Consider the following 22,346-nt stretch of genomic DNA (forward strand, 5'->3'; position numbering starts at 1 on the left):
TGTGGCAATGCTCCTGACTGTGCAGTGAGGGCCTAAGCCACTTCCAGTGCAGACCTGCTGAGAGGTGGGGCTGACCCTGCGGCCGGTGATGTGTCCCTGGCCGGTTCCCACCTTTAGGAGCACATCTTGGGACTGCATCTTGCCCCAGAAGGTGAAGTCCTTATGGTCCTGTGCATCAAGAGACTCACCTGAACAAGGTCTCCCTCACAAGCAGACCCTCATAAAAAAATCAAGCATTTCTTTCTTTTTTTATTGAAGAAGCCATGAAGTGTCAGTGGAACTGTGTCCAAACCTGAACTTGCCCCAGGGACAGGAGCAAGCCTTAGCATGCCCACTCACCTGTCCTTACTGACAGTATCACCAGCCGGCCTGGCGCCAGTTGTAGCCACAGGCTCTGTGGAGGGCTTCGAGGCGCCAAAGGAGTTGGGGGTACTGGAGTCCAGGGGCAGTAGCTGTGGATTGCTATGAGAGGAGAGCATGGTGCCCGCCAGGGAGCCCGAGAGTGGGATGCTGTTAAAGAATGCCGTGGAGAAGTCCCTGTTGTCAAGAACAAAAATCAGCCTGGGAAATCAGCCTGGGAAATTAGACACCACATCAAGTACTTTCTATGGTTGAAGTAATTTTTTTCTGAGTCCAAAGATGAAGTCTTTTTGTGGAAGAAAATGTGCAAAGTTACAGAAAAGTAAAAAGAAAACTAAAATTATGTCGTATACTATGTGTAATTCAATCTAAGATGAACTGGTACTTTATGTACCACTTAAGAAAGAAAAAATTACTACCAAATGTAATTGTTAGATGCCACTGATTATAAAATGTACCCTGACTTCAGAGATGCTAAAATGTGCAAACATGTGTCTCAGAACTCATGAAATGCAGCATACAGAGCAAAACTCCCTTCCATTATGGGCTGTATGTATATACCATAATTTACCTAACCAGCCTCTACTGAGGAATGCCAGGGCTGTCTCCCAGCTTTTTCTGTAATAGACACTGCTGTAACAGGAGGCAAGATACTGCAGTGTTAAGGCTAAGGGCCCTGGGCCAATCCAGCCAGCTCTTACTCCTTTGCCATACACAAGCTCTGGGACCTTGGGCACTTCAACCACTCTGTGCTTCAGGTTCCTATCTGCAAAACAGAAAATGACAGGACCCTCCCCATGAGGTCAGGACTAATGTGGTCAGTGTAGCACACATTTAGAACACACAGTAGCTGCTCGAAGACGATCCCTATCATAATCGTCATTGCACTAGTTGTTTCACATATTACATGGGATAAATTCCTAGAAGTGGAATTGCAGCAGCAGATAGAATGTTCATTAATGAGTTCTGATTAATAGTTCTAAAGTGCTTTCCTTGGAGGTTTAAATTCCAGCTGTGTATGAGAGTGCTTATTTCCCCAAACTTCCACCAACAGTCTTACCAATCTGATAACTTGACAATCTGATGAAAAACAGTACCTTACTGTAGTTTTAATTTGCAATTATTTTGATGTGAGATTGAAATTTTTTCATATAGAAGCATCTGATTTCCTTTTTTGAACTGTTTATATCCTCTGTATACTGTTCTGTCTGGTTACTGGTCTTTACTATTGATTGTAAGACCTATTTAACATACTAATTCCCTATATGAGCAAGAAGTATTTTCCCTAGGATTTTTTAAGATCTTATTTTTAAGTAATATCTACAACCATTATGGAGCTTGAGCGACTTTTTATGGTGCAATTTTCCTTGCCCCCAAAACGTTATTTTTGTGTGGTCTAAATTTTACGCCATATTTAAAAATGACTTTTTTTTTTTTTTTAACCCCTGAGATCATAAAAATATTCTTTTAGGGAATCTTCTAAAATTTTAAACAACAAAAAAGCTAAACATTAAGAAAAAAAAATTTCTGAGCTGTTCAGAATCTAATTTTAAGTTGTGAGGTAAGGATCCAACTTTGTTTCTAGAGGGTATGTAGTCCTGACTCTCATTTATTAGATTAGCTGATGTTTCATCACAGATGCAAAATGCTACCTTTAAAATTCTCATAAATATTTGCGTTTACTTTTGGGTTTTCCATTGTAGTCTATTACTCTATTCATGTGTTAGTATCCATTTTATTATAGTTTATAAGTTTTAATTTCTGGTGGGGCTAGTATTCTCTGATTTTCCTTTTCAGAAATATTTCAGCTATTCTTACTTATTTTTCCACATAAATTTAGAATCAGCCTAATTCTGAAAACTCCTGTTAGTTATCTGTATGCGCCCATGTTGAGAGAGATCATCTTACGATGTTGAGTCACCCTAGGGAATAAATGGTATGCATTTCTAGTTATTTCTTTGAATTTTCTTTTAGTTCTCTCAGTATTAAATTTTTTCTTCATAAGGATCGACATTTTTTTGTTACATTCTAGGTACTGTATTTGTGAAAGTGATTTCTTTCTTTATATCTTCTAAAGGTAGTTGCTGTTACTTGATCAGTTGTATCCAGTCATTTTATTGTCTTCTTTTATTATCTATGGCAGCTTTCCCAGTTGATTCTCTTGTAGATCATACCATCTTTAAATAATGATACATTTTACCACCTCCTTTCCAATTTATTCTTTCTCTTAACTGTATGAGCTAGGACCTCCAGAACAATGTTAAAGTATAGTCAGCAAGAGTGGACGCTTGTTTAGTTTTTGAATTTACTTTAAAATAGAGTTTTTATCAAATTAAGGAAGTATCCATCTATTCATATTTAACTAAATTTTAAATCAGAACAATGTTGAGTTTAGTAAAAATGTCTCTTAGGCATTTGTGGAGATGATCATATATTTCTTTTGATCTTTTGACATGTAGAAGCAAATTAAGTTTCCCAAAATTTGAACCACCTTGCTTCCCTGAAATAAACCTTACTTGGTCATAGTGTATTAGCAATGTAACACACTGTAAGTTTCTGTTACTATTTTCTTTAACATTTTTGCACTGACATTCAGAAATAAGATTGATCAGGCATTTATTATGTTCTATCTTTGTCATGTTTTTGGTGTAAGTATTATGTTCATTTCAAAAAAGGTTTTGCAAATATTCCTTCTTTTTCTATGCACTGGAGTATTTTTAATAGTATTAGAATGATCTGTCCCTCTAATCATCAGAATGATTAGAATGAAAACTTTACTAGAATTTCCCTGTGATACCTTCTTAGTGTGGTGGCTTTTGGTAGATTAGCTCTGTGATAGCATCCTCTACTTCTTGTATAATAATTTAGTTGTATAGATTCTTCAGTTTTTACAATTTTATTTTCTTCAAAATCATCTACTTTCAAATTTATTTGCACAGAATTCAGTACAGAAGTCCTTCAAACTTTTGATTCATTCTTTATCTGTGATTATTTCCATTTAAAATACTTGCGCTTTTTCTTTCTTGCTTGATTAGCTAAGCTAATCATTACCTATTCTGTTACTCATTTTAACATGGGAATCAAGAGGGCAAAAAAGCCTTTAAGACCAAAAAAATCAAGTTCTGGTGCCAGAAATATGTGCCCTGTGGCAGAAAGTTAGTTTAAGGCCAGGTAGAAAGCCACCTACCACCTCTGTCTCCTCATCAAGTAAGGCCTGAAAGGATCCATAGAAGAAAAGTGCCACCATCACCACCACCTCCAGGACCCTCACTCCCACAAGCCCTTCAGTGTTCAAAGCTCAGTCACATACCTGTCTCATTTGGTCCTAATAAAAAGTAAGCATACGGCATTACCCACTAGTAGGTTAATAATGGGAAAAAGACTTGATCAAGGGAAAACCACTCTTTGGGAGGAGTAAGAAGACCTGGTTCTGGCTCCATCTGGTGAGGTCTCTGCCCTCCAGGGCCTCAGAACCTGTACACTCTAACATGAGGAGGTCAGATCAGCGTATCATATGACTGAAGGTCTCTTCAGACTTCAAGGAAGATTTAGGACAGCTCATGGACGAACAACTGCAAAGTGCAAAGGACTACTGTGTGTGTGGTGCTCTGAGCAGACGGGCTGAATGAGTATAAAACCAGAATGAATCACCTTGACAGTGGGGGTCTATTTCTTTCATGTAGGGCCTTATCATCCTTTGAATCAACATACATTGTTTTGGGGAGAATGACCAATATAAAAGCAAGCCTGACTACAGATGCTACATAGCAAATGGTGACTGAGTCCACTTTCCCCCTTCTTTGCCCCCTCAGGGAAATGTGCCGTAGAGCCCTATTCTCTGTCCAGCAATTCCACTTCTGGGAAGTATCCTGAGGTAACAGTCATGGTTGTGCTCAAAGATTCATTTACAATCACAAAACACTGGACACAAACTACAAGTCCACAGTTAAGGGGCTGGTCAAGTAAATCATGGTGCATTCACAGCCTGGGAACCTGGACAATCAGCAAGCCAATGCTTCAGAGGACTATTTATTAAAAAGGATGCAAGGTCAAGATACAGGAACAAGTAGGGAAAAAAGGACCAGAGATACAGATGCCAAAATGTTAACAGTAATTATATCTCAGAGACTGGATTACGGGTAATGTTTATGTCCTTCTTTGGGTTTTTACTATTCAACAGTGTGTATATAGAAGGGTATAAAAGGGAAAAATGAAACAGAAAAAAATCAGTCCGACTTCTCTCCCTGGTGTCTTCAATGCCCCACCAACAATGAAGCAGAGCTGGCCATGTGGACACATTGGCCCTGTGAAGGCGCCCTCGCCCTCTGGCTTGTCACGGGCTCCTCCCTGCCCACCTTCTGCATGAGTCAAATGTGCATAAGGGCTCTGTAGGAACCACAGGGCTTTGAGGCTGGTGGGAAGCTGGGCTCAACGCCCCCATTTCCAGATTCTATGGGTCAGATTGGCCCAAGAGCCTGTGAAGACCCTGATTATGAAAGTGCTAAATGGTGAAAGGAGAGAGGAAGACCTCCCCAGATAAGGCCACAGAAAGCTCGTTGAGTGAACAAGTACCCGGTGTCCAGCTGTGCTATGCAGAGAGGCGTGATTCTTCTGCGACCATCTGCTGTCCGAGTCTCAACTTGTTTCTTCAAAAGATTCTGGCAAAGTAGAGTGACATATATGAATGGAAAAGTTTCTGCCAAGTATTTCCACATATCAAAAAATAAGGCTTCCAAGGAAATGAATTTTAACTTCCCTTTCTACGGCCTTTCTGGTCCAACTAAACTAAGCCACTGAATCAAAAAACAAGCATTTTTGTCAGGTGGGTGTTCAACTTCCTGCACAGTAAAGCAGCAAGGACAGAAAGCTCTCAGCTGAACCGGCTGCAGCACCCTGCTCTCCATCACCAGTACTGCAGGCCCGGCCACGGTTCCTGGGCAGTGAGCACGTGCAGTTTGGCCACTCCTGCCCAGAAGCCATGGGGCTTACTGAAGGAAAGAATGAAGGAAACCTGCATCTGCAAGCCACTCTTGCCTCTAAGCTGTGATCTGCAGACCTTCTCTCATCAGAGTCATTTCTTCCACTGAAGGCTCATAAAATCAAAGGTTCCCAGTCACACATTGTGTCTCAATTACCTGGGGAGGTTTGTTACCCTGCACAAGCTCCTGGAGATGGTTTAAGCTCCCCAGGAGGTCCCGACATTTCCTGCTCTGTTCCTGCCCCATGTCCACAGTGAGACATGGGCTTCCACAGGAACGGGGGAGCCCACAGACATCTCCTAAGGACAGAACCTGAAACCTACTGTTCGCAGTATCGAGAATTTCCTAGAAAGGCTAAAAGTGAGGTTTGGAAGTTCCCACAAGAGATGACCTCCTCTAGAGCTCCTTGGGACAAAGAGGCTTTTGACAAAGTACTTAGGCTCCATTACTACCTCATGCAGCTGATGGCAATAGGGCCAAGTAGCCCCAAGTTGGCTCACCCTGGGTCCTGTTCTAGGCACAGCATACACTTGCCTCCCTACCACTTGTGTCTGTACTCTGTTCAACCGACTGCATGCTCCCCTTGCCCTGTCCCTGGGTATGTACCCAAGTCCTCAGTGCTACGGCGCCGAGCCCTCACCTTCCTAATGTCTTCCAGACTTTCCCCATTGACGACACCAGCAACTGAGGCAGCTGAGCTTGTCTCTCTGGCTGAGGCACTCTTCTGATCCAGCTGCTGTTGTTGCTGCCTGCGTTGGTATTTGAGCATCTCTGGGTTTTCAATGACGGCTGTGGAGAGCTGGGCCTCAGTCATGATGGCCAAGCTCTTGCCATATGTGGACTGGTGAATGCGGCTCTATGGGAAGCAGAGAGAAGTGCAACAGACCAGTTGTGAGCAGCAAAGTGGTGGCTAGTGCCCATTCGTGTGGGCGAGCTGCATGCTGGCTCTCCTGATTCTGAGAGTGGAAAGGGTCCTGGGCAGTGGTCCCAGGGCCCTGGGTGCCAGCTCGCCCTCGCCTCCCACCCTTTTCTGCCTGTGGCTGACTAGATGACTCTGGAGAAGTCTTACACCCTCTCTAGATGTTTAGAGCCTCTTGTGTATCTAGAACCAGGGATGAGAGTGAATGAGTAACTGATCAGACACCTACCACGTGGTCTGGTGCAGAATGAATGGCAATAAACATTTGCTGAACTGAAATTAAGACACTCAAATTGCTAATGTAAGGTTCTTAAATCACTCCAAGGACCCCAAAACACTTTTTGGGAATCAGATGCTAAAATCCAGAGCTTCCTTTCACTGTTCTTGTCTGTAGTCATCAGCCCCATGTGGTTGGAAGTTGACATGGGGCTGCTAACAGTGTCTTAGAGTAAGGGAAGGCCTGGCACAACAGACCTAGGGAAATCTTTCTTTGCCCCTGCTGTTCCCCAACATGTCCTGACGCTTCTGAGCAGGGCCCCTCCCTCCATCTTCCCAGGTCTCATTAGTCCCATGTGACAACAAACCCCCGATAGGACCCCATGTGGGCAGGGACAGTGTCCCCAGCACATCAGAGTGACCGGTGTGATGAGAAGCAGATTCATACAAGGATGTGCTAATGACCAACAGAGGCCAACAGGACATATGCCTCATAGCAGAGGATAATGGGCAGGGGGAGGTGATGCCCTGGGACCCATTTCTGCAGGGCCTGGTGTGCTATATGTGGCCAGGAACCTCCCTCCCTTGCTACCTGTCCCTTCTCCCCTCAATCCCTCCCTGAAATCTGGAGGCAGAATTCAGAGTTTGGCAGGTGTTTACCTATGTTTCTTAAACATGGGGTCCCTGCCTGCCATCTGGGAAATGGTAAGCTAGACAGTATTTTTCTGTAGGGCTCCCCCCGACCAACCAGGACTCAACAAGAGGGAGGGGAGGGCACAGCAATCCCAGGATACCTGACAACAGTGACAGGGTAGAAAGAAGACCTGAGGCCACTGAGATACTCATCCCTTCACTGACCAGTGATTCCTGGGGAGCCAGGCCATTCTAGGTATGTCAAAAGGGCAGACCCCTACCCTCAAGGGGTTCACATCATTGTGGGAGGTCCACACAGTAGCTTATGAGGGAGCCTCTACCAGTAATTGCACCTTGAAGGGGCGAGCCACCCACCTCCTCTGGGCTTTCCTAAGGCTTCTTTCAGACAAACAAATACATTTCACTAAGTGTCATCAAAGGCCCATCTATAGAAATGTCTGCTTTCTAAGTCTACTGTCCATTAAGCAGGGCCTTTCCCAAAGTCCTTGAAGAAGAGCACATGGGCCACTCTGTCCTGGGCAAAGCACAGAGGGGAGGCCTATGGGCATGGCTCATGGTTCTGTTCTCATACCTAAGGGTCACGTATGGTCTCTGCAAAGAGCCACACTATTTTCCGAGGCTTAGTTACCTCATTGATAAAATGAATGAGCCCTGCTTGAAGGGTTTTGTATAATTCATATGAAATAATACATGCAAAATGCATGGCCCAGAGTCTGGCATGCAGTAAGTCCTAAGAAATGACCAATATTACTGTTATAGTTGCTGCTCCGTGGCAACTGTGTCTCTACAAGACAAGGAAAGTGACACGAGCAGGGACCCTTGGGAGTCACTCTCGCTATCTCCCAGGGTGAAAACCTTCCGGTGTGTGGCTAGTTATAAGCTCAAGAAAAGATGCCCAACTTGTTTCTTTTTTTTTTTTTTAAAGATTTTATTTATTTATTTGAGAGATAGAGAGCACGAGAGGGAAGAGGGTCAGAGGAAGAAGCAGACTCCCTGCTGAGCAGGGAGCCCGATGCGGGACTCAATCCTGGGACTCCAGGATCATGACCTGAGCCAAAGGCAGTTGCTTAACCAACTGAGGCACCCAGGCGCCCCAACTTGTTTTATTCTTAATTCTAGAACTGATTTCTGACATGAATAAGAGTCTCATCTTTAATCTATTTTGTAAAGAAGATAAGCATTATGAGCTATAAAGACAAATACCCAATAACACTTTAAGAAACAATGTATCTGTGTATATCCTAAGAGGAGGGTCCAATCGAAGGGGCCTGTCAGAGCTGTCGTGGCTATTTCCGTGGCCCGAGAGCAAGTGCAGCACTCAGGCCACTAGCTGAAGGTGTACTGTTCTCTTACCTTCTCCTCCTCACTCAAGGGGTCTCCGAGCTCATCCTGGGAGAAATCTAGGAATGCCACAGAGCCATCCATGGAGCACACCAAGATGCCCAGCCCGTTCAGAGTCCTGAAAGAGATGGCTGTTAGTAGCCTGGGGAGCAAGTGCCTATGGGGCTTACTACAACTCCAAGGCTGGACCAGGAGGATGGCATGCAGGACTTTACAGAGATGCCAGAAATCCTTCATTCCCTTCTGTGGCATTCCCTGGTAGGGTTGGGGCAGGGGAGACAATCAGCCCTAGCAGGTTCTGGTGTCCTTTAGTTCTAATTCTAAGCAAATGTGCAAATTATCTCACCTTGTATTTTGTAAGAATTTCATTTTTATTTGTTTTTGAAACCACTTTTAAAAAGACATTAAGTATACATCTAAATGAAATCACTGAGAAGCAGAAAATGTGTCTCCACACTTGTGCTAATCTGGTTCATGCAATGACAAAGTGAAGTGAAACCAGAATCACAGCACTCTCCATTTCCCAAATGCCAGTTTGCCTGAGAAGTATTTTCCAGGGGAAAATGCCAACAAAGCAAGGAGCACAGCAGCAGACACTCTCCCAATGGCAGGCCCAAGCTGCCCTTTTCTGAATCATGTGCAGACAGCACCCCAGGGGGCTGTTCTGGCTGCCACACCTTGGGGAGTAGGAGGTGGGGGGAGTCCCTGGCTGCCTGACCCTAATCACATCCAGAGGCCTCGTGTTCCAATGCGTGGCTTCTCTTTTCCTAGCCTGTGCATTGTAAGAAGAATCCATCTTACCAGGAAATATCCATGATGGATTTGTCGAACAGCTCATGGATGACAACCAAAGGCCGTTTCAGACACGTGAGCTGGAAGGAAAGAAGCGGGAAAGGTTAATGAAATGAATGAAAACTGCTTTCTGACCACTCAGCTCACCAACAGTCCTAGAAGCCTTGGTCTGAGTTTTTGTTGACATATAGGGCATATTTGACTCTATCCAAACAGCAACCAGCAAGATCCCAAACTGTGGAAACCAAAACCTGCCAAAATAGGCATTTTAGTGTGGCCCCTGTCTGAAGGGCTCGCTGTGGTCTGGCAGAGGGGATGGTTTTATACAGACAACCAAAAATGGAGAAGGGGGTTCTAGAAAGGAAATGACCTGAGCAGACGTCTACAAGCAGGTGTAGGATGCCAAGGCCTAGGCAGAAAATGAAGCAGCAAAAGTAGTATCCAGGAGAGGAAAACAGCCTCGGAGAGAAGCCAGCACATATTCTCTGGGCCCAAGGAGTTCTGGTATGTATTAATGCAAAGCTTGGTGTAACTGGCTACATACATCACATGGGCTCATTCTACAAAGTGTGTGCGGATAGTCTAGCAACACCAAAAACAGTTTAAGTTGCCTTGAATCCAGACCCACAGTTAATCACTATAACACTTGAGTTATTTTCTCTTGGTCTCTCTTATGCAAATATTTTATTCTTTGGCACATGACTGTGCTTGCTTTTTCATTTAATACATAATAAGTACGTCATTAAACACTGTAAAAACCTCTCTATGATGACTGCACAACAGTCACCACATGTATACTTGTATCTAGTCACTCAAAGGTTGGGCTGTGTGCCATCTCCACAACCCCACAGCTCACATGCTAGTGTCTGACCACCCTGCTGAGAGGTCTAGGGGCCACAGCGTAATGGGCTGGGAGGGAACACCTTCTGCATGGCTCCCATCAGGTGCTGCTTCTGTGGGGGAAGAGCTGCTGCAGCTACCCTAGTCCTGAGAATAGGGAATCTGAGCTACCTGGAATCCACAAGAAGAATCTTGCCCCTCCCCTAATTTCCACTTCCAGAAAAAAATAGCCCGGTCTCTCCTCCCAAAAATGTGCCTACAGACCACTCAGAAATCTGGAGCCTGTGTTAACACCTGACCTCAGCATTATAAGAAAATGACACGATCAGTGATGTTTTGGTCAAAGGACCACAAATGGAGCCCCAGGCCAAAAGGAGCCCAGAAGAACTGGAACTGCCTATGATGGCACTAGGGTTCAGGTTCTGAAACGTCCCGTGAATAAGGGCCTGAAAAAAAACCCACAGTGTACACAGTAATTTCTCTGTGACAAATAACTGTAACAAATGTAGCCAGAGGATAACCTTCAAGTCTACAACTACAAATCCATTCTGCTTATGGGGGAAATTAATAACTAGTTAGGAACAAACCACTGATTGTAAAATGCAACAACAAGCATGAATCTCAACAATATTATGCCAAGTGAAAGCAACACAACTACACAACTCATCGATGTGACAGACATCACTGGAGTGGTTGCCTTGGCCAAGGGGGGTTGGGAAGTGGGGTTTTGACTGGGCAGGGGCGAGGGGTTATGGCGTGGTGGTTAGACTGTATGTATGCATGTCATACATGTGTGATGACGCACCGAGGTGTATACTTTAGGTGAATACATTTGCTATAGGTTATATATAGATAGAAAGGTTTTCTAAAAGGAAGCAAACACAGCACACCAACTGAGGGTATTCCCTGAGTCTGGACACAGAGCTGCTCCGACTGGGGCTCAGGGTGGCCTCTCCAAGCTGGGCCCAAGCCCAGTCTTCAGTCCTTCCATCTTCCTGGGGTAACAAGGGGGCCTGATCCCAGGTGTAGGGCAGAAGGACACACTGAGCACCACTAGAAGTGTGGGGGAGGTCTCTCCCCTTCCAGGCCTCTGGGCTCCGCCTCCTTCACCAGCTCCTTTTCCTTTCCCCTGCAGGAGCCACAAAAGCTCTTGGTAGGGGGTTGGGGGGAGGGAGTAGGGGCTTACCCAGACAGAGAGAGAACGGTCCTTGCTGCCAACAGCACAGCAGCAATATGGGCAGCTGGGCTTTGCAGAACTCCCATTCTTCTGCTTCTTTTTGAAGATTTTTGGGTTAAATTTCTAAAGCCAAATAACAATGTTAAAATAATTAATCAAGCATCAAGCATATACCCTATGCCAAATATTAGAAATATACCACAATACCAGCCTTGTCTGCAGGAAACCCACAATGACATATTCTCCGAGCCCCAGGCACTTGTCATGCTTTACTTCATCTTCATAACTACCCAGGAGGCATTTTGCTGAGGTTGAAACAGAGTCTCGGGGAGGCCAGGAAATGTGGGCCAAGTCACCCAATGAGTAAGTGGTGGGACAAGGATTTGAAGTTGGCTCTACCAACTCTCCATTTCTGGGCCTGCAGCCAGGTTGATGGCATGGGAGCTACTGAAACTGGCTCTCTGAATTCCTCCTGGCCTCAGCAAGGCCAGTTCCAGGACCTGGCTTTAGGGACAAAGTCTTGACAGAGGTCAATGGGATTGTCAGATATCCACTCCAATAATCCCTTACGCTTCACTGTAGTTGTTGCTGAGAGTCAAAACTGTCTGGCATATACTGATCAGCCCTGAATAATCTCACTTGGCCAGGGACGATGGCTAAGTCACGCTAAAGTCCATACTGGGGGCTATCCTCAGTGTAACCTGGGTGCTGCTTTTTGGAAAGGTTGGAAGCACACAAAGAGCTCCTGCCATATTCCTGGATTGAAAGGGATGGGAACTCTAGACTCAGAGCTGGAATCCCCAAGCCAGGACAGCTGAGGAGGAAGGGTGGCTCCCTGGAGCCTGATATCAGCAGGACTGGCCCACAGGGGTTTTAATTCCTGAGGGCAGGCAGGAATGGCTCGTGGTGCACAGAGACCAAACAACACGGAACCTGGAGGTGTGCACCCTGGGTTTGAGTCTCACCCTGAGTTGACTGAGAGGCCTCAGTACCACGGTCTCACAGAGACACTCTTACAGTGCCTATGAGTACCACCTGACAGTCATGTGGAAGCCGTGTGCTACCCTGAAGCAGTGATTTTCAAACATTTTCATAACAAGGACCTGGCTTCAAACAAAGTCCTCTGTGGGCTCCAGTACAAAAAAAATTAAGCAATATTTGTATAAAACATATATATCTTAAGTCACAACATATAATATTTATTATTATTAAAGATTTATTTGAGAGAGAGAGAGCCAGTGCATGGGGGGAGGGGGAGAGGGAGAGAATCTCCAGCAGACTTCCTGCTGATCGCGGAGCCCAATGAGGGGCTTGATCCCATGACCCATGAGATCATGAGTTGAGCCAAAATCACAAGTCGGACTCTTAACCAACTGAACCACCCAGGCACCTCTATAATATTTATTATTAATTTAAACAGTCAGAAAGATTAGGCCATTTTAAGGAACATGAAAAACTGAGATCAGGGTCCTGGATGATCCTTCACTTTTATCAACCTTAGCCCACCAACCTATTTACTTTGTTTTGGTTGCCCAGTGCTGAGAAAATCCTCATTAATGGTAGTCCACATCTTCTGATATCCTTCACCCTCCACAACAAGGTTGGGCGGGGCAGCTCCAGACTCAGGTGATCCATAGCATGGCCTCACAGCTATGCCTGGCCACTGTTGGGGTGCAGGCACACGTGCTTAGCAGGCACATGCTACTGGAGCACTTGTCAGGACCACCATGCTTGAGCATCCAGGACCTGACCCAAATGTGTAAAATGGCTAGTGTGGAGCTACAATGTTCCCAATCAAAGACCGATTTTGGTGATATTCATTAAAACATGTGAGCATGTATCCTGTTTTATAAAATCTGTTTAAAAATTATGAAATGGGGCGCCTGGGTGGCTCAGTCGTTAAGCATCTGTCTTTGGTGTAGGTCATGATCCCAGGGTCTTGGGATCGAGCCCCATATCGGGCTCCCTGCTCAGCGGAAAGCCTTTTTCTCCCTCTCACACTCCCCCTGCTTGTGTTCCCTTCTCTCTCTGCCAAATAAATAAATAAAATCTTTAAAAAAAATAATAAAAATTATGAAACATAAGTAATTAAAACGAAACAAGAATGTGGCATGCGCTGACTCTCAGAGCCCACCACCTCAGTCCCACATGTGACCCAGCCTCGGGGCAAGACACCACCCAGGTGGAGGCTAAGTACACTCACCACGACAGTCACAGCTTTCCGGTGCCCGACAAAGTCCATGTTGGTCTTCCAGCCCTCCCGTTCAATGATCTGGGCAGTGGGGCCAGAGTTGTTCATGGCGTGGGCAGACACCAGGTAGTGCCCATCAGGTGACCAGCTGAGCCGCAACACATGGGTTGTCCCTCCACACTGAAAGAAACATCTGCACTTGGAAGGAGCTTAAGACCAACTGTGTGACCAAAACTCTGTCCTCAAAAATAAAGTTGAATTCTGATTTATAAATGTATGATGGTGGAGCATGTACACAAGCTTCTGGCTATGCTGACAGCTGTAACATTCCAGTCTTTCTAGATGATCTAATAAAAAAGGCTCTGTCAGATGAGGTTGGGAGCTGCAGCATCCTACACCCCCCTATGGGAATTGAGTGCAACAGAGCGACATAGGCCTGAGGGGATCTGCAGGACAGCCACCTCTTTAACTGTCAATTCTGTTTGGGACAAAGCTGTCTGGCCGCTGACCTCTTTCTTCTGCCCAGCATGTTAACCCTACCACATGAAGCCTGCAGAGCATTCACTTCGGTGGAGAAAGAGCCCTGGGGACCCTTAGGAGCCTGTCTCTGTGATGCAACCAGTGACTGTAAGCCACTACACACTTTCTCCAGCCTGACTCAACTGAAGCCTGGTGGTGCTACTTGCAAAGGAGAAGAGCATTTTAAAGTCCATATAAACTATAAAATGCATGGCCGAAAGGCACTGTTCCCCTAACCTGGAGTAGGGCTGAAGTGAGGCATCCCTCCACATTATTATTCCTGCAAAGTGAGATGATATAGGCCAGAAAGCCTGCCCCCTAAAGCTCAAGGTCAGTCCAGGGCAGCCTTAAAGAGTTAGGAATTAAGATCTTGGCCTCACAGCCCCAGAGAAGGGTAGGACAAGGAGTGGCCTTGAGTGTAGTGACATACCTGCCTCAAGCCCACTCAGGCCCACCCGAGGCTGAGGAGTCCCACCAGCTCCCACTGGGATTCCAAACACTCCTGCCTATCTCCATAGCTGACCCCAGGAACCGATATTAGTGGGACCCCGCTGCCTGCTTGCTGGAGCCCTGAGGAGGAGCTCCAGAAGGCATGAGGGCTCATGTCATCTGTACCAGGCTGCAGCCAAGGAGGGCAGGACTAAACAGGGTGAATACCAGTGCTAATGTAGTGCTGTTGATTTGGGGAAAACTGAATACATGATTTCCACCTTCCTTCCGCAACCAGCCCTTACCCGGGAGGCACATGTCTACATCTCCTGCAAAACTTTGCTCACAGCCCTTCATCTGATGCAATCAGCACTGCTGGGCTGTTTCTGCACAATCTGGACAACTCCATCACCATACTCACAATGGATGTCAAAGTCTATCTTTCCCACCAGGCTCTAAGCTTCAAGGAAGAGACTCCATCTCAGTCCACTTTCATTTCCTTTATCCAGTACTACCCTTCTCATAGTAGGCACTTAAGAAATATCTAACAAATAATGGAGACCTTGAACTCTGATTCCACATGAAATGAGAACCCAAATAAAAGAAAAGGTAGTAAAATACTATACAAGTCACTGCAGTCTGACATCCAGACATTCTGCACGCTGTACTGCTTACACTACCCAAGAAAGAAGTTGGCTGGCATGTAGAGTGCAAGTCGGTGAGTAAAGCCACAGCACGGTCAGGAAAAATAAAAGAGAGGGCCTCCTCTACCTGTGTGGCACAATGGTATGGAGGAATCACTAAGGTTCTCTTCAGCTTTTTCCTCACTTCAAAGTTGGACACTTAATACCATCTGAGAAATGAAAGATTTTCATCATCTGACTCTTTGGGCCAGAGTGCCCATCCCGAGAGAACCCTGACAGTCTGCTCAGGCCCCTAGACTCTGCATTCACCCACAAGGTATGGACTCCAGCCAGCTTCTCCTCTGTGCATGGAGGCCAGGGAGGCTGCTGGACTGAGCTCCCTGGGCTGTCTCCTTACCTCATCAAAAGGCTTGGTGATGCTGGTCTCCAACTGCCAGTCCAGCGTTCTCCATACCTTTAGGCTGCGGTCATCAGCTTGAGAGGCAATGTATTTACCAACAGGGTCCCAGGTCAACCCCTTTACCAAGCCAGAATGGCCTCTCAGAGTAGCTAGAATTTCTGTGAAGGAAAAGAAGAGATTGGAAAAGCATTAGCTAGAGGGAAATGATGAGTCTACATAGAAACATGAGCTGCAATCCATGGGCTATGGAACGGCTAGCCAAGAGAAGGGACTTCAGGAGTCCACCTTGGCCAGCTCCCATCCCTGGGCACAAGCACCCTAATCTAATCACTATCAAGGCAAAAGCAACTTTAAAAAAATTTTTTTATTGTTATGTTAATCACCATACATTACATCATTAGTTTTTGATGTAGTGTTCCATGATTCATTGTTTGTGCATAACACCCAGTGCTCCACGCAGAATGTGCCCTCTTTAATACCCATCACCAGGCTAACCCATCCCCCCACCCCCTTCCCCTCTAGAACCCTCAGTTTGTTTTTCAGAGTCCATCGTCTCTCATGGTTCGTTTCTCCCTCTGATTTCCCCCCCTTCATTCTTCCCCTATCTTTTTTTTTTTTTTTAACATATATTGTATTATTTGTTTCAGAGGTACAGATCTGTGATTTAACAGTCTTCCACAATTCACAGCGCTTACCATAGCACATATCCCCCCAAAAATGTCTATCACCCAGAAGGCAAAAGCAACTTGAAAGAAGGACTGCACCAGGAGACAGGTACTGTAATTTCCCGTTAGCCACAGCTAATATCGAGCCTGCACAAGCCCCCTAAAGGGCAGGCAAGCAGGGATCCAGGCTTGGGCCAGAGCCAAATTCTGCCCCTTTGACTTGTCTGTGGTAGGCAGCTCTGCCAGTGGTTTCTCCATCTGAACAGGGGGCCATGCCCACCTGGGCTGTAACATCAGTATTTCTGATTTGAACCTCCCTGGCAGCTCCCTGATAATGAGCAGGACTAATAGCTTCGGGGATGGAGCACTATGCTGAAAGTTCTTGGTAAGTCATCACTGAGGACAAAGGAGTATGAAACAGCACGTCCTAGAGATCTATAATCTAAATGCTGCCCCAACTCTAAATCTGGCCGTGACCACAATGAAAATGCACCCCCCACAACCCCACCCATCCTGGTGGCTTACAGAGAGAGAAAATGACTTGGACCAAGTTCATGGAGGATGCTTTTTAGCCCATGAACAAAACTTATTCCAGATACCAAAGAGGAACAGAAGTATCTTATAAACTGCAGTGATATGCCAGGTTATGCCATCTGTTGTGACTTTAAACACATTAGTAAGAAATACCGATCTTTTGCAAAACTGGATTTGTTAGCCTATATCTGCTTAAGAGCTTCAGAGAGGAGATGGCAACTGAGTGGAGGCCAGAGCCCAGCAGTGGGGAGGCATGCCCTCAAGGGCATGTGTGTGTGTAGGGGGAACACCAGGTGCCCAACCACATGCACCACCACCCTATCACCCTCATGATCTGTGGCACATCCACGCTAGTACTCAGTTACTATTTTTCTTTTCAACATAAACCTCTTAAAATCTTAAACAAATGTCACTGACGAAGAAAAAAAGAACTGAGTTGCTGACAAGACACATGAGTTCCCATTCACTGTGAGACACCTGTTACCACCAGCCTTAGGAGACAGAGAGCCCACCCTGCTCCAGATGATCAGCCCATTTTTGCCGCCACCCAGTCAGAGGCCCAGACCTGGGAACTTCACAGCATTCCAGATGACGACAGTGTTGTCCACGCTGCACGAGGCCAGCCAGGCATCATGGGGAGACCATGCTACATCCATCACATCTGGAAGACAGAGGGCTGGCGGTGAGTGTCTTACCTGGTGTGCAGACTCAGTGAGGGGAGCACTTGGCAACACCCGTCTGCCAGGTGGGCCAGCAGCCCCTAGCATCTCATGTTTGAGGAAACTTGACTTGAAATCATAAGTAGACTCTTAAAAACCAATCTGTAAAACTTCCCCACTAAGGTTTATGAACTGGTCATGACATTTGAGGCATCTAAGTGACCTCCCTCATCCCTCACAAAAGAGGTAACTGAGGGCATAGCTGAGAGCTTGGGGCCACGTATAAGAACCCTGGCTCTGACACCTGCTGGGTCTGTGGCCTCAGGCTTGCTAAGCTCGCTTCTCTTGATCCCAAATGGGCCTTTCTGAGAGCCCTTTGAGCACTACAGGCACAGCACCTAGGAGAATGCCTAGCACACACAGCCAGAGTTCAATAGCTGCCCAGTGAGTGGGAGGCCATCTTTAGACCCTTCTCCTCACAAACTGGACCTCATCTCCAAGACCCCACCAGAGTATCCCTTCCCTAGAGAGCCCCCAAACACAATCACTCATGTTCAATTCTTTGTGACTCAGTTTTCTTATCTATAAAATGCAGATTAAAAAAAAACAACCCTATGCTCAGAGGGTTATTATTATGAGGATTAAATGTGAGAAACTGCTGTAGCACGGTGCCAGGCACACACCAAGGCATCGATAAAGGTGAGCTGTGACTATGACGGTGACGATGACCGGGCCCATCTCGCCATGCAGGTGTGATTTTTCTAACCTCTGTGCCTGGTGCAGTGCTAGGTGTACGGAAGAACGGCTGGTGAGGTGAGGAAACAGAAACAGCAGCAAGTTAATAGCTATCTAGTCCTCTTCTCATAGGATTTTTAAAAAAGGTGTAAGCAAAATACTCAAAACTTCTATTTGTTTTTTTTCTATCATTTACAATCTTCAGGGACAGCTTGATGATTTTTTTCCCCCAAGGTATTGCACTTTGTATTTCACACTGCATATGCACTAGTGTGCTGCATTTAGTATCCTCATAGCCTATTATGATCCTAAGGGCTCCTTTTGTTTTGTTCTGCATTCTATGTCTTTGAGAGCATTCATTACCATAAACAGACCTGATTCAACAATGAATTATTAATTGGGTCCCAGGTTTCAAGCTAATGAGCACACGGGTGTATGCCATTCACCACACTCTGGCTTATTTCTTGTGACTGATATCCCAAAGTGGGACTCTGGGCAGAATGCCTGAAGACTTTCCCAAGTCTGGATTCTCTTAACCCTGTAGATAGCTTTCTAGAAACCTCTATGATTTCACACTTTTATAAGCAGAATGTTCATTTCAAAATTCTATTATCTTGGGGATTATGATTTTGTCTTCTAACTTATTAAGTACATTTTTATATTTTAACTTCACTTTACTAATGAAAATGAAGATTTTTCATATCTGTCTAAAATTGTCTTCTTCAACTATTTTGCTCCCATCTTCTGTCTGTCGAGAGGCCTTCTGTGCAGCGGGTCTAGCAAACACCAATGCAGTGCCTACAAAAATGAGGAATAAAAACCTCCTCTAGGAGCTCAGAGGCCAGGAGGGGCAGAATGTAAACATCAGAATTTCACCGTGGTACCTAAGTCCTAGAGCAGAGAGGTGGTCGGCTGGGAACTCCAGAAGGGAGATGTGATTTTCCGAGCAATTTCCATGGACTACTAATAATACAGGCATTGGCTACAAATTCTATCAGTTTATCTTCCTATACTGTAGGAGATTTATATAGTAAAGTCTGTTATTATCCCTTGTGAGGTCTTTTATTGCCTTTTAACCTTAAAAAATATTCCCTCTGCTAGAGGTTTGATGAATATTCAAATCTGTTTTCTTCTGCTTTAATTACTTAGAATGTTTCTCTCTTTAATATCTGGAATTTATTTCAGTGCATGCTGTAATGAGGCTCTACACTACTCTCTACAAACTGTGTAACAGTTTATTCTTTCACAAGTGGGGAATACTTCTTTTCATAATTGGTAATTGATACCTCCTTCACAATAATACACCAAGTTCCTAGGTACATGTTAAGTCTACTTCAATGTTGTTAGTTTTGCCCCCAAACCCATGACATTTTAATCATTGCAGCTTTGAATGATTTCTTCTGCAACCTTCCTTATTCTTCCAAATGCCCTTTGGAGTCATTGCTGAGTTATGCAGTAAAGCCACTTATGGACTAATTTTCCACTAATTTTCTCCCTACACCCCAGTTTTGGAGCTTCTTTCTTCAGACTATTCCTGCTCTTTCCCACTGCACATCTACATACATCTGAGACCCTCCTGCATTTGAAGAGTTAAGTTTCTGGTCACTGTCATTCTGGATATTCTCATCATCATTCTTGGTGATTCTGGGAGGATGATCTGTTAAATACCCAAGGCTCTTGGATCCTTAAACTCCGTCTCCTCCTCTAGTAACCTTGGCTTCTGTTACCTCAGGCATTCATTCCCAGTCATGCCCAGAGATTCCCCCCAAACAAATCACTGTAATTCCTCCCTGGTTTGAATTCCAGCCCTCCCATAATCCTACCATCAACCGGTGCTTCCAGCTCCCTCTCAACTCCAACAGAACTTCCAGGTGCTATGGGCCTTCTGCTGTCTGTCTCCCTGTTTGGCTTAGAGTCCACCATACCCTCTGCTCTTCTATGTTTTCACAGGTGCCTGACAAAACCCAGCCTGGTTCAATCTAGCTGTCCTCCCCTGGGTCTTTCTTGAGGACCCTCTAATGAGGTTTCCACCCAACTGCACCAACATTAACAGCAGCAGCCAAGGCCATGGGCACCAGCCAAGGCCATAGGAGGCCTCCATGTCATCAAGTCCAATGGTCAATATCCTCAGTCCTCACCTGACCTCAAGACATGTGATACACTGCTCGATCGCTTCTCCTTCAAACTTTCTCTCCACTATCTGAACTGGCCTACTGTCCATCTCAGCCTCTTTCACTGGTTCCTCATCACCCTCCGAAACCCAGCCTCCACCCTTGGCCTCCAGTCCCACGTACTTCTCCCCTGTACTCAACTCTCACATATCAAAATGCCTATGCAGCAGGGCCACTCACACCTCTGCTAGGCAATGCAAACTAAACATGCCCCAAAGCCAATTCCTAAACATTTCCCTCAGCAAGCATTTCTGTCCCACCTACACACCCGCCATCAGGTGATGGCAACTGCACCCTTGACACCCACCAGACCACAGTCCAAACCGTCCTGATTCCTTTGCTTATCTCACACCCTACATCCCATCCGCCAAGAACTCTGCATCTGACCACTGCTCCTCCTGACTTCCACCGCTATGACCCAGGTCCGCTGTCTCTCACCGAGATTATGTCAGCAGCCTCCTCAGTGGTCTCTCCAGTGCTGCCTATAGTCTGTGCAGCGGCCACAGGCCTCCTCACTGCTCTACTCAAAATCCTACTGAGCCTTCCCATCTCACTCAGAGAAGAGCCCCTCACAGTGGTCATGTCCTAGCCTCAGGTGGTCCTGTGAACACACCAAGCACACAGCCACACTCCAAGGCTACTGTCCCGGCTATTCCTTCAGCCTGGAAAGCTCTTTGGATGTGCACCACTTGTCCCCTAACCTCCTAACCTCCACCTGCTCTCCTCTTGGATGTCACCTTCTCAATGAGGCCTCCTGGAAAACCTCATCTCATTTTGCTCCTTAGCACTTATCTTCTAGTTTCTGATGGCACTAGTTGTCTGTCTCTCTTATAAGAATGTAAACTCCCTGAGGGTAGAACAGCACCCAAAATATACCAGGTGCTCAATAAATATCTGTTAAATGAAATTGGGAAAAAATTGTGTCTTTATTTTATTCGGTCTTTCCATTTATGAAGTGGTCATTTTATCTCTCTCAAAAAAGGTTTGTGGTTTAAGTCTTACAGATCTCATACATTTCTTGGTAAGAGTATTCCTGAGTATTTACAGTTTTTCTTCCTGCTGTATAAGAGTCTCTTTGTATCATTAGATATTCTAATTGGCTATTACTAGTGAAAGATGAATAATGAAAAATTTTCTTATATGAGACCAACTCATTGACTCATTATTATCCGTAGGTGCTTTTCAGTGCTTTTTAAGTTCTAATAGCTGTGTGTTATAATATTTGCCATTGGTTTGAAAAAGACATTTCATGTTAAGGAAATAACTTCCTACGGCCATTTAAAAAATATTTTTATTAAAAACTGAGGCTAAATTATCTAATATCCCTTTCAGAACACCTCCTAAGATGACTATTTTTTGTGTGTGTTTTATTGCTGTTGTTGTTTTGTTTTGTTTTAAAGTAGGCTTCATGCCCATCTTGGGGCTTGAACTCAAGACCCTGAGATTAAGAGTCACATGCTCTACCGACTGAGCCAACCAGGCGCCCCAAGTGTCTTTTCTTGTTTAACTTCCTAGTATGTTGTTATAGTAATAGAGTCCCTTTACACAAAATTCTTCCATTATAAATCATAGTCAAAATGAATTACTATTTTCAAAAGTTACCAAATTCACAAGCATTATTTCTAATTTTTCTATCTTTTTTTCATATTCATCTAAGCTTTTGTTTTACTGTTATTTTTTTAGGTTTTGGAAACCCAGGGTGACAGCTTCCTTTGAAGAATAAATAGGTCTACATTCTGGAATAATTTTTCTTAAAAGCTTGAAACAATGCATCAACAAATCAAAAAACAACTTAGGATCAGGAGGCATTACTGATGATTACAATTTTTTCATTGGTTACTACCTTAAGTTTTCCTAACCTTATGGTATCAATTCTGAAAATTTATATTTTCTAGAAAATTTTATTTCTTTTAGCATTATTTTTTTTTTTAGCTTAATAAACATTATGCTGTACTCTGTGATAATTTTTTCCCTCTAGGTTAAATGTTTTCCTAGACCCTTTACTTCTAACTTCATCTAGGTTTTTTTCTTCCTCCCCTCCCCCACCAATTAAATATGCCAAGTATATGTTTTCCACACTTCACTTTCAAAGACCCAGTGCTTTCTACTTATTTATTTCTG

At 44.8% G+C, this 22,346-nt stretch overlaps 1 protein-coding gene across 5 annotated transcripts in view; it reads right to left on the reverse strand.

The window, feature by feature from the left end:
- LOC113912311 (protein HIRA) overlaps positions 1–22,346 on the reverse strand; it is an 87,835-nt gene that overhangs the window by 40,713 nt on the left and 24,776 nt on the right. For all 5 annotated transcript variants that reach the window (XM_027575301.2, XM_027575303.2, XM_027575302.2 and 2 more), the window contains 9 exons: positions 17,226–17,321; positions 15,459–15,619; positions 13,482–13,649; positions 11,288–11,401; positions 9,271–9,341; positions 8,482–8,587; positions 5,980–6,195; positions 4,933–5,018; positions 340–537 (listed from right to left, as the gene is read on the reverse strand). In XM_027575301.2, coding sequence (XP_027431102.1) covers positions 340–537; positions 4,933–5,018; positions 5,980–6,195; positions 8,482–8,587; positions 9,271–9,341; positions 11,288–11,401; positions 13,482–13,649; positions 15,459–15,619; positions 17,226–17,321 — 1,216 coding nt within the window. The remainder of the gene's footprint in view (positions 1–339; positions 538–4,932; positions 5,019–5,979; positions 6,196–8,481; positions 8,588–9,270; positions 9,342–11,287; positions 11,402–13,481; positions 13,650–15,458; positions 15,620–17,225; positions 17,322–22,346) is intronic.

The sequence above is a fragment of the Zalophus californianus genome, chromosome 14 (genome assembly GCF_009762305.2).
Source record: "Zalophus californianus isolate mZalCal1 chromosome 14, mZalCal1.pri.v2, whole genome shotgun sequence".
Taxonomy (NCBI): domain Eukaryota; kingdom Metazoa; phylum Chordata; class Mammalia; order Carnivora; family Otariidae; genus Zalophus; species Zalophus californianus.